Genomic DNA, 12,626 nt, shown 5'->3' with positions numbered 1-12,626 from the left:
TAATTAATAATTATAAAATAAACTAAAAAATATATATATTATTCTATTTGAGACAAACAAAAATTAGTGAAATATAATATTAATTTGCGTTGCCGTCACCTTCCTTTGCTCTCAAACCAAACGTGGCCTTATAATAGTGAACTAGTGTTCAGTGCACTGTCTTAGAAGTATAACGTCCCTTATCCCAGCAGCTCCAACTGCTCTTCTTCTCAGACCATGTCGCTTCTTCATTTTAAACTCTTCCCTCTCTCTCTACCCTATCCAAATCCCCACCCAGTTCTCCCTTATCTTTACTCGAGGCTCCGCTATCACTGTCCCCAAACGCTCCAAATCCTCTGCGCCGCGAAGCGAACCGGGAAGCAGAGGTACCCATCCGAGAAGAGGAAGCTCAAATTGAAGCGTAAAGAAGCAAGTTCCGATGTCAAGAACAAGTTTGACGGAATCTGGAGACTTTCCAAGCTCGCTGTTTCAGTCCAAAATGACCCTGGCAAGGACTTTCTCGGCGTATCCGATGGTTTGCTTCAAGAGATTGCTAAAGCAATAAAGTTTCCGGTAATTTCAATTTGGTTTTTGTGTTGGATTCGGTTATGGAAGATGGAATTTCTTAGCTGAATCGTGAGAGTGTTGGTGTAATCTCACTTGAAATTGTAATAGTTTTCTATTTTTTGAGTTTCTTATATTTCAGAGCTGAATTTGAAGTTTTCCGTTTGGAATCTCATTGATCAGTCTTTTTTGTTTCTTTTCATTTTCCAGGTTGCTTCTATGCTTCCACCAGAAGCATTTACCGTCATTAGGAAATCTTTCGACGCCAGGAAGGTTATTACTTGCCAATTCCATACATACTTTTAAAAGTATAGAAAATATGTCAAATAGGATAATCAAGAAAATGAGTACGTACAATTTAACGTTGTCGGAAAATTTAGGATTTACAGGATTAGCTGGAATAAAGTGATTATATATACTCCATAAATTATGTTAAGTTAGAACTTTTTTATGTATTAAGTGGAATTAATCATATTACATGGTTTAACCTTATTATTCATTTGAAGTTCAAAAATTAATATTCAGTTAAATGACATGATGGGGAAGTTCATTTAGAATGTAAAATACAGCTAAAATTCTTCTTTTAGCAAAGAAAATTAAATATTCACTAGGAAAGAAAAATTAAAATAGCACTTTATCTATCAAGGATTCAATAGGTTGCGGAAGTGAGGGCAGACAGGAGCAAGATACCTTACAAATTAAAGAACGCACTGGTTTGGGATAAATGGCTGCTGGTAACTAAAGAAGTAGGAGTATCCCAAATATTTAAGAGAAGTTGTGGTTTATTATGCCTAATAAATTTGTTTTGCTGATGTTTTTCAGATGTTAAAGGAACCCAGATTTGTATATACTGTGGATATGGATGCTAGTCAACTTATTAGTCTAGAGCCTCGTACTCGGGACTTCATCTCTGATTTAGAGCCTAGAGTTGGATTTGTAGAATATAGACCTCGAGGAGGAGCTTCAGGTGATTTGCTCAGCATAATACACAATTCTAACGGGGCTGATAAACAAAAATCATCCACAGAAGGTGGAAATAGCATCGGTGCCAGCTTTGTAGACACATACAAGAACCCAACAATTAAAAAGCCAAAAATTGCAGTAGTAGGGGGTGGTCCATCTGGGTTGTTTGCAACTCTTGTACTTGCAGAACTTGGTGCAGATGTTACCTTAATAGAAAGAGGTCAACCAGTTGAACGAAGGGGGCGAGACATTGGTGCTTTGATGGTTCGGCGAATTTTGGAATCAGAAAGCAACTTTTGCTTTGGGGAGGTTATATCTTGATTCACTTAGAACTCTTATTGAAGGTTGTTTTGATATCTCACATGTAAAGCATACAATTTTGTTGCTTAAGCTGTCTAATTTTTTTTTCCCCTGTTGAGCTAAACTGTCTTTTGAACTTTAGGCTGATTTTCTTTAAAGGATATCGCTTTTGCTAATCTAATGACTAGTACATTGCCATAAATTCTCAGCTTGAACAAAATATTCTTTTTGATGTGCTGATTCTGTTAAGTGAATTTAGGGATTAGCAGGAGTCTTGACTGCTATTGTTGCCATTTTTTTTAATTCTTTAGATTTTTTTTCCAAGCCACATTACTTTAAAATTTGGTGACAGTGCAACATTGGCTTGTTAATAGAAGAAATCTGCCTGAAATGTGGCTCGCCTAAGGTCTTGTTGCCTGCCACTGTCCCAGGGGTGATGGGTAGTATAACAATGATGACACATGCAAGTAGGAGCATATGAAGCTCTACCATGTGGAGACATGTACCTTACTCAAGCTGCCACAACCATGATAATTAAGAAGGATAATATAGCCCCTCCTAAATCATTCCTTTATTTAAGTTCTGTCTCTTGGTCAAGGTACAACAATTCTGTAGCTATCCTTGGCTGCCACGACATCTGAGCTTGCCTCTAATAAACTAGCTCTCACATTCTTTTATACTATGAGGAATTCTTAGGACCTATTACATTATTCAAATTTCAAATATGCACAGAGTATGAGCAATCTGCTATTGGGTTTTATATACTTTAGGTTGCTCTTAGTTTATCCCTAAAGTATGTTGTTAATGTGATGTTTCATGGTAAAATTGGATGTTATGATCTAATTGTGACTTTTGCTTTTAAATGGTAGAATGGGATTACTTTACAATCCCATAATAAGATTTGGTTTCCCTAAGCAAAATCATTTATGTGGGTTCCTTTATGGAAATATGGTGACATGTTTGTTGCTGGATGCCTTTGGCAAACTTGCAATTAACTCTTGAAATTTTTTTTCAATTTTCAATAATTCACTGATCATCTGGAAAAAAGTTAAAAGATAATTAATTTTGTAATAATGCCCATAGAAATTCATTTGACTTTGATGCTTAAAAGAATTTCAGAACTAAATTTCTTCAGTTTCATGTGTGTTCTGTTTCCCATAACCCTCTGTTCCGAATTAGTGTCTATTTCATTAGAAAATGGTTCAACAGTGAAGTTTTAGGTAGCTGAGTTAATGACAGAGTGCCCACTCGTTTAGCGGTGGCTCTATGCATATGGTCCTTCTCTAAAATGTGTTTGATGAATATTATAGATATCTATGATAAACAATGATGTGCAGGTGCATAATTAGAAATTTGTAATATGGACTGTGATAATGATGATTCCCCGCCCACCTCCTATCTTTTTTCATGCTTACACTGCTTTCCATCCTCTTTGATTTCTAAATGTGAAATTATATTTATTTATTAGCTACTACATAATTTTGGTGGGTTTTCTTTATATGTTAGTTGCCAAGTCATTTTAAGGACTTATTCATGGCAGGGTGGTGCAGGTACTTGGAGTGACGGAAAGCTAGTAACTAGAATTGGAAGGAACAGTGACAGTGTTTTGGCAGTAAGAACTATTCCCTTTGTGATTATATAATTTTTCTTGAATGCATTGATATGTCATCATTGTCTACCATATTTCTCATTCCACTATCTTCTTGTTATATTATTCTTTTTTCTGGTCAGCAGTTAGCCATTTATGAAAATGATTTTTGTCTTTGTAAATTCACACAATCGTTATGTTCCTTCAATATAAAAGTCCCTTAGAAGCAATATCACGGTTTTACTGTGCTGGCTGGCTGAGAACTTGTTAATTCCAAGTTTCTACAATGAAGCTTATCTATCAATTCTGATCAAGATAAACTTACAACATAGCCAAATGCAACGCTTTTTTTGATACACTTCTCTTCTGAATGCTGCATTTTAGTGTGAGTAAACTACTTTTTTTTTTCTTTAAAAAGTTGCAACATCATTTGCTTAGTGTTTGCAGAGAGTTATCAGGACCTACCTTTAGCTCAATGTTCTTATAACTTGCTCTTTCACATGAAATTTGAGTTTCCATTCTGTTTCTAAGAGGGCTTTGGTTTGGCTTATAAGTTGATCAAACCTTTTTATAAGTAAAAAGTCATAAGTAAAGGTGTTTAGTTTGGCTTATAAGTTAAAGAAATAACTTGAAATAAGTAAGAAGTCACAACCCTTACTTGTGACTTCTTATTTTAAAACTACTCTTTTCATCAATTAAAAGACTATATTTTCCTAATTTTTTTAAAAAATCATTGTCCTCATTTTGATAATTAAAACAGTTTATTATATATCCTTTTTTGTCATTTTAACAAATTAAATTATTTTTTACACACCTTTTAACCACATCTAAACCACTTGAAAGTTACTTTATCTAATTTTTCCAAACAATTTGCTTATTTTTAAATTCATTTATACGTTAAAAACACATTTTAATTCAAAAATTAAAATTAACTGGCCAAACTTTCACCACTCTCATTCCTTCTTTTTTTTTGTTGTCCATAAAAGAAATAAATTTCTCAAAGAAATGAAAAGAAAAAACAAACTTATTGGTTGCCCTGTTTTAACCACTCTCATTCCTTTTTTTTATTTTCTCGTTTCCTCTGTTTTAAAGTCGTGTTGAGTTATTGCTTCCCCTTTACAGAATTCCTATCCTAAAATGTAATATATTTGTAGTAATTGTTTTGGATTGTCTCAAATTTATTCCATTTCTCTCTCTGTCCCTCTTTCTCCTCATCTCAGGTTATGAAAACATTAGTTCACTTTGGTGCTCCAAAAAATATTTTAATTAATGGGAAGCCTCATCTGGGAACAGATAGGTTGGTTCCCTTACTCCGCAACTTTCGGCAACATCTACAAAGGCTGGGTGTAAGTACAGAATCTAGTCTTTTCTATCAGAAGCTAGTTATTGATTATGTTTATTTGTTAGAGTTTTTTACTTTGTTAACCCACAACACTATATTATATCTCATCTTGCTGCTGACTCTAGCTTTTTCAACTTCCTTAGGTTTCTATAAAGTTTGGCACAAGGGTAGATGATCTAATGATAGAGAATGGACATGTTGTTGGGATAAAAGTTTCTGATTCAAATGACAGATTGCAGCATGGAGGCCGGAAGTTGGGATATGATGGAGTGATTCTGGCAGTGGGGCATTCTGCACGTGATATATATGAAATGCTTCTTTCTCATAATTTTCACTTGGTCCCCAAAGATTTTGCTGTGAGTATGGAATATTTTTTCCCTATCATGTTTTTCATTCATGACCATATAATGGCTGCATTATTACTAGAGATGTATATTTCTACTTCTTATCAACATATCATTGCCAATGGAATGCGCCATATTATGGAATAAATAGTTAGAACCCACACTAATACAAATATTATTAACATTTTAGATTGTATTTATTGATAAAAACTATAAGATGTTGAATCTGTTTGGCTCATAGTTAACTGAGTGTGAAATGAGTTAGGGTTAAGCCATGTAGCTCAGTTTGCAGTGTTTTTTCTGCTTCTTTTTTAGATTTTGGTATCCTTGAAGTGCTTGCTGAGACCACTTAATTATTAGATTTAGTGGAAGGCAAACTAAGCAACATAGTTTCTACTGAACAGAATTTTGTCAAAATATTTGCATATTGTAGTATTGTACTGTATTGCTTTGCATGTATCGCATATATCATCTCATATGTGAATGAAACAGTGGTGTACTGGCTGTTTGATGTATATGGGTACCTCAAGTAATTGGGGTGTAAACTGTAAAGCTTTTTGCGTGGGATGTTTCCCTTTTGAGCAGAAATGGGTCATTTGTCACAATGGTGAGCTTAATCAAAGTCAGTTTTGTTAACAAGAGATAAGGTGATGCTTGCAACATTGCAATGCCTGTTCATTCTTCAATGAAGTTCTTCCTTGAAACAAGTTTTGATATACTCATAAAAGCTTATGGTGCTGTGTTGAAACCCACTTTTAGTGATCCAGTGTAAACAGGCTCCGATATTCCGACTCTTCATTTTTCCATATCATACCTTTGTTGACAGGACAAGACATGGAATGTGTCCTGCACATATTTATGCAGGCGAACACTCGAGTGACAAAGATCTCTAAAGATGAAAACCATAGTTAAGAGAGCAATATTTTCTCTCAAGATGAAAAGCATGATAGAGCAGAGCACTGTTATTCTTCTCAAACAGAAAAGGACCTGTAAGGGCTGAGAAACCATAATATTTGAGAAGAGAAGAAAGCTCTAAAAATCCCAGCAAAATCACCTCTTAAATTGAGAAGGGGGATGATGAACCTTGCAATAGACAAAGAAGCCAAGAAGTTTTCTTCAAAGAGTTGAAAATTGAAACAGAAAAATGAGGAAGATGATGGAATACAGAGAAGCATGTTGGTGCAATTAATAATAGTATATAAAAGAGCCGAACAAACTGGAGAGCATTGGAGATTTTGTAATATACATAGAGCTCATCAACAAAAAGCCTATTAACAACACCAAGAAGTTTCTAGTACATCTAGCCTATGGTTCAAAATTATTAATTAAACTATTTTCAAAAATATAAATTAAATATTAAATTTTCACCATCACTTTCAAGATAACTAAGCAACTTCACATGTTAAATTTATTAAAATAATAGTTGTTTATGCAAATATTATTTTTTAAAAATTTTCAATAAATTCAAAAGTATCTAACTTTTAAATGAAGAGGTCCATTTTGAATATTAAATAAATTTGACATTTGATTTAGAATACATATAATAATTAAAAGATATAATGTATTCAAGCATCCGTGTGTACATTTAGTTCCATATTTCCATATTTTCTATTAGAAAATTCACAAGTCTGACAATCGGATATATACCCATTTTTGACAACCGGATATGTACCTGTTTCCAAGTAAAATAGTAAATAAGAGATATAATTGTGTTGTTATATTGAGAATTTTAATTTGCCTAAAATAATTGAGGTAACCTTTTTATGTTGGATGACTGAAATTGGATTATTGTCCCATGGGTTTATGACTTTATTCCCCTTTATATTGGATTGATTTTTTACTCACATTCTTTTTAATAGTTTATTCATATTGCTAGCATATTGAAGTCATTATATAGTTTTATGCAATAGCGTGAACGTCTCTGAGGAATACACTCTTACATTACATCCAAAATGGGGTTGGACAACCTATGCAAAATAAAATTTCATTTGCTTTTTACACTTATAGCTCACAAATACTTGCAACATCATGGAGAGAATTCTTAATCTGTGGTTAAGGATTAATTGCAAAGCTTTAGCATTCAAGTTCAAGGTCAAGGTATGCACAACAGAAGTAGTTTTGGTGGTTGTTGAAGAGAAGAAATGATTATTTAGGTTTTCCACAAATGATGATTTTGGTTCATGTGTTTTTCACATGCTTATGTTTCAGTTGAATATTGGCTAGCACAGTTAGAAAAATCACAAACTATGAAGGCACTGTTCTGCAACTAAATGCAATTTGTGATGGTTATGTTGAGAATTGAATCTGTCTAGTGCAATTATATTATGAATGTCCACTTAATGAATTTTGGCTCTCTTTTAGTTATTCATTTTGTGTTTGATCTAATTTATTATGTGGTGATTAATTCTTTATTATAGTGCTTGAACTCGGTTTTCTTAATTTCTAGTTTTGAGAACTTTTTGTCATCTTTACCCTTGCTTCTTTAAATAGGTTGGTTTGCGAATTGAGCACCCTCAAGAACTAATAAACAGCATACAGGTTGGCTATGCATCTCTTATCTTTTTGTTAGAAAAATTGATCAATGAATTGCTCTCGTCAAAGTTTCCCTTGTAAAAAAATTAATGCTGTCAGTTCTTTGTTTTTCCCTTACAATGTGCTTAATTTATACAAATGTGCAGTATTCCAGCTTGGCTGCTGAGGTTCATAGAGGACGTGGAAAGGTACCAGTAGCAGATTACAAGATTGCTAGTTATGTTAGTGAAGAAGATGTGGAATCATCAGCAAATTTAGAGCCTAAAACTCGTAGTTGCTATTCCTTCTGTATGTGTCCTGGTGGACAGGTATGCTTCTTTTTTTTTTCTTCTAGATTTTTTCCCCTAAACCTAGACTTTGAAGTGTGTTTATTCTTTTGAATGCCACCTTTAGGTCATGTTATTTCTGTTCTTGTTGTACTGACAAGTACATGCCTTCATATGTATAGAAATATCAATTTATTATCCATGTCTTTGAAGCTAAACTGGTTTTAGCCGAAAAGTTTTAGAATTTTATATTTGATTATGTTCCTCAGGTTTTTGAATAAGAACTAAACAGATGGATATTGTTATGGGTAATATTTTGCAGTGCAATCCAAAACAGTTATATTACAATTTGCACTGGGTACGCCTAGTTGTGTAGATCTGATATTATATTGTTGGGGCTGAATGAGGAAATCATCATTGCTAAATGCTAATATAACTTGCCTGCATATATCCATTAAGAAAGCTTCAATATATCAACACAGGTTGTTCTTACAAGTACAGACCCATCCGAACTCTGCATCAATGGCATGTCATTTTCTCGTCGTGACTCTAAGTGGGCAAATGCTGCACTTGTTGTCACTGTCTCAACGCAGGATTTTGAAGCATTGAACTTCCAGGGGCCACTTGCAGGAGTTGAATTCCAGGTATGTTTCTGAACTCTACTTCAATATGCATGATTCATTTTACTTTTGTGTAGTAATTTCATTGCTCACCCAACTTTAGGTCCATAAGGACTGGAGACTTTTCCTTTTCGTCTAAGCAGCCATACTATTTATCTGTGACTTGGGGAACAATAAATAATATTGTTTCTCTATGAATATTGCCGATATTCTTCTGGGAGATTTTTGCTTTCCATAATGATATACGGAATAACCTCTTCACAAAGTTATCTGCTCTCAGCTCAAACTATAATACTTTAACATCAATGTTTAAAACTTCCCATTTTTCTTGTCTCCTGAAATAATTTCCTTATTATTTTAGAGGGAATTTGAACGAAGAGCAGCTGTAATGGGAGGTGGAAACTTTGTGGTTCCTGCACAGATAGTTACTGATTTTCTTGAAAACAAGTTGTCAGGTGAAATTGTTATTTCATTTCCATAGCGTGTGACTTTTGAACTTCAAGTAGCTTGAGTTGCCTGTTTTTTCAGAAAAATCCTTGCCGCCATCAAGCTATAGGTTAGGAGTAATGGCAGCAAATCTCCATGAGCTGTTTCCTGCTCGCATAACGGATGCGTTGCAGTATTCAATCTCAATGTTTGACAAAGAGGTCTTAATTTCTCTTCAATTTTCGCAAGTCCCCATAGTTCTACTCAGTAAGCTTATGTTTTTTCTTTGGACCTTTTAATTTTCAGTTACCTGGATTTATCTCTAACAAGGCCCTTCTTCATGGCGCAGAGGTATCTCATTCTCTCCCCCCCCCCCTTTTTATATGTCATTTATATCTCAACAACTGAGCATTTGGTTTTGTGTGGAACATCCTTGATTTTAATTGCAGTTTCTTATATTAATCAGTCTCTAAGAATTGCTTTGAATTTTCATTCTTCCTCTAGACTAGAACCAGCTCCCCCGTTCAGATTCTTAGGAATACTGACACTTACGAGAGCACATCTTTGAAAGGGCTCTACCCAATTGGTGAAGGAGCAGGTTATGCTGGTGGGATTATAAGCGCAGCAGTTGATGGCATGCATGCAGGATTTGCCGTGGCAAAAAACTTTGATCTGCTTCTCAATGACATAGAATTTTTGGGGAAGGCTCAGAGCGTTGGATTTGTCAAGTACTAGGAAACAGTTATTGGTGTTACACTGATACAAGTTCTGATTATGTATCTAGTAGTTCAAAAAACCCGAGGAGGAGCAATCTTTATGTGAAATTTATTTGAAAAGCAACGTATGGGTTAGCATACACTCCCAATCTTCAAACTATAAGAATATTCAATATTTTCCATATTAGTGGTTGACATGCCATTTGATTTTTCTGTATGTGCAGCTTGCTTTTATATCTGCTCTAACGGTACGTGGTTGGAAGAGTTAATTCGAGTTCGAGGATAATATGAGATAGTTCTTCAAGTCTGTCATCTGTAAGGTATCACTCTGTATTGCTGGTCATTTTGACGCTGATTGATGCATTTTTGCCCGAGTGTCATCCTCCAATTGGTTCCTAGGAGCCATTAAAGAGCAGCAGAGGGATAAATGAAGACTCAGGTATTCAAGCTTGATCTACTTGATTTTCAGACAACTCTAGCAGAGGATATATATACTAATTAAGCCTAATATATAAGCAGAGGCTTTAGCTTTTTAGATAACCTAGTTAAAGTTGCATGATCCAAAACCAAGTCACCATGAAACATGTAGCTCTGGAACTTGGGTTGTCTTTGTTGTTGAAACTTCAATCTTCCATAAAACCAAACAAAATGACAATGGGTGAGATTCTTTATATTATTTTATCCATTATAGAAATTGATAGAGAAAATGAGAAAGCCTTACGATGTGGCCATAAATATTATTAAAAGAATGTATTTTTTTAATATTAATATAAAATTAATCTCAAGTAGGGTTTATTAAAAAAAGTTCATAATTTCAATTCATTTTAAAAAAACATATATAACTGTTAGTAATAGATTATATAAATTCATGCTTAGCTTAATTTGTTTAAATAATTAAATGCATATCATTTATCTTGTAGATTCATGTCTAAATTTTCGATTGTGGAAAAAAAAGAAAAAATCTGTGGTTGATAGTCTTGGGATTTAGCATATCATGAGAAAATGGAAATTTTGAAATTAACCAGAAAAGTTGAATCAAAACAGAGAATCAATTTGAGATCAAACTGACATGTAATTAAGTAAAGATTTAAAAAAAAAATATTATTTAGTCTTTCAATTTTAAAAAACACATTAAAATGTTATTAACATTTTAAAATATATACTAATTAGTCCTTTTATTAATTTTGCTGTTAAATATTTTACTGTTTAATTTCTATGATTTTGAAAAATTTATTAATTGTTCTTTCAGATTTTTAAAATGTCTATTAATTAATTTTTTCATATCAAAAATATTTTAAATTTTTTTTCAATACTTAACATCTAAAATTAATTAGAAGATTAATTAGTAGATTTTTTAAAATTTTAAAGATATATTAATGTATTTTTTAAAATTAAAATATTAATTAATAATTTTTTTATATTATAAAAATTAAGTAGTAATTTTTTAAAAATTTTAAAAGAAAATAATGAATATGTTTCATGAGAAACAAAAAGGGACAATAATATATATATATCAAGAGAAAAAAAAAAGAAAGGAGAGGAAGAAAAGGACAGAGCATGTGCATGTGCATGTGCATGGGCATGAGCAGCATGATTGTGTTCCACATGAGTCTTCATCATTCGGCCACCAAATCCAAATGCTCTTTTACTCTTTCGGCTATTTGCATCCTTTTCTTATATATACATTTATATAGAGATTTTGATTAGCAAGTTGCAAAATTAATATGATCATAGAATATAATAATAAGAGAGATTTTGAGAGATTTTTTTAAAAATAAGATAAAAGTCAATTTATATATCATTATAATGTAAAAAATAGATAATAATTTTAAAATAATTTAAAAGAGAAAGACAATAATTTTAAAATAATTAAAAAGAAAAAGGGGAGCAAACATTATGAAGCAGTATATTTTTCATATAAAAACAAGAAACTTGAAAAGGGACGTAGGCCAAGAGAATTGGGACAAAGGCCCTAATTGTGAAATTGAAAGTTACATAAATCATCTAGAAATATACATGATCTCAATCAAGCCAATTCATTTGCTTCAATCTTGATGAGTATCATTTGTCGAAGGTCAAATTTTTGAAATGGGTCTTCCAATTTATGCCTTTTTGCACTTCTCAATTGCTAACTTTTCTTCATTGTCTACCAAGATTGCCAACACAAAATGGTTTTTGTCCCTTTTCTTGTTTGCCAAGATGGAATATTTCAAGTGGTCATAATGGGTTGGTGCTTCTAACGAAGGTTACTCTTCTTAATTTTTTTATTATATATATTCGGTATATCAATCAATTTATTAATTAATCTCTCAATTTTAAAAAATATATTAAAATTTTAAAAAATTTATTAATTAATTCATTTATTAATTTTAACTGTTAAATATTTACTATTTATCTCATGTAATATAAAGAAATTTATTAATAATTAATTTTTTTTATTTTAAAAAATATAATAAAAATCTTTAAAATTAGTAATTAATCTTTCTAAAAATATTTTAGAATTTTTTTCAATAACTAAGAAATAAAATTAATGAATAGACTAATTAATAGATTTTTAAAAATTTTAAAAATATTTTATATTTTAATTTAAAATTAAATATTATAAAATCAACAAATAAATTTTTCGAATTCGTTCCATATTAATTTTAACTACTCTACGTACAATTTCAAAAAAAAAAATGTAATCATGTTTAAAAACTGGACTTGTTCAAATGATGATAATAAGGGGATTGAAAATTTTAATTACATAGATAACTAATAATTTATATATCATAATCATATATCTATCTAATCAATTTTTTTTTTATGGAACAAAATGATTTATTCAACAGATCACTATATTATTTTATCACGTAAGTCAATATTAACAAATATTACAAAAATAGAGCTATGATAGCCATGGAAAGGCTACTCGAAGCACTTGCTGATGTGTGCTCATTATGTTTTTAGAAAATTCACTATTTAGTTTTTGAATATTACTATTATT

At 32.0% G+C, this 12,626-nt stretch overlaps 1 protein-coding gene across 5 annotated transcripts in view; it reads left to right on the top strand.

The window, feature by feature from the left end:
- Positions 1–42: 42 nt before the first annotated feature.
- The window catches only part of LOC110600111 (uncharacterized protein Cbei_0202), a 29,309-nt gene continuing 16,725 nt past the window's right edge, over positions 43–12,626 (top strand). For 2 of the 5 annotated variants that reach the window (XM_043950218.1, XM_043950217.1), the window contains exons 1-14: positions 46–552; positions 754–816; positions 1,366–1,815; positions 3,347–3,418; positions 4,615–4,740; positions 4,880–5,092; positions 7,571–7,618; positions 7,759–7,920; positions 8,361–8,522; positions 8,860–8,953; positions 9,027–9,145; positions 9,231–9,275; positions 9,429–9,765; positions 9,865–10,079. In XM_043950218.1, the coding sequence (XP_043806153.1) occupies positions 217–552; positions 754–816; positions 1,366–1,815; positions 3,347–3,418; positions 4,615–4,740; positions 4,880–5,092; positions 7,571–7,618; positions 7,759–7,920; positions 8,361–8,522; positions 8,860–8,953; positions 9,027–9,145; positions 9,231–9,275; positions 9,429–9,659 (2,121 nt within the window). In that variant the 5' untranslated portion in view covers positions 46–216 and the 3' untranslated portion in view covers positions 9,660–9,765; positions 9,865–10,079. Of the gene's footprint in view, positions 648–753; positions 817–1,365; positions 1,816–3,346; positions 3,419–4,614; positions 4,741–4,879; positions 5,093–7,570; positions 7,619–7,758; positions 7,921–8,360; positions 8,523–8,859; positions 8,954–9,026; positions 9,146–9,230; positions 9,276–9,428; positions 9,772–9,864; positions 10,312–12,626 lie in introns of those variants that run through there. The other 3 variants (XM_021736851.2, XM_021736849.2, XM_021736852.2) reach the window with 3 other exon arrangements.

Source organism: Manihot esculenta, chromosome 14, assembly GCF_001659605.2.
Source record: "Manihot esculenta cultivar AM560-2 chromosome 14, M.esculenta_v8, whole genome shotgun sequence".
NCBI lineage: Eukaryota > Viridiplantae > Streptophyta > Magnoliopsida > Malpighiales > Euphorbiaceae > Manihot > Manihot esculenta.
Note: the sequence above shows the minus strand (reverse complement) of the source record. Positions and strands in the feature narration are given on the sequence as shown.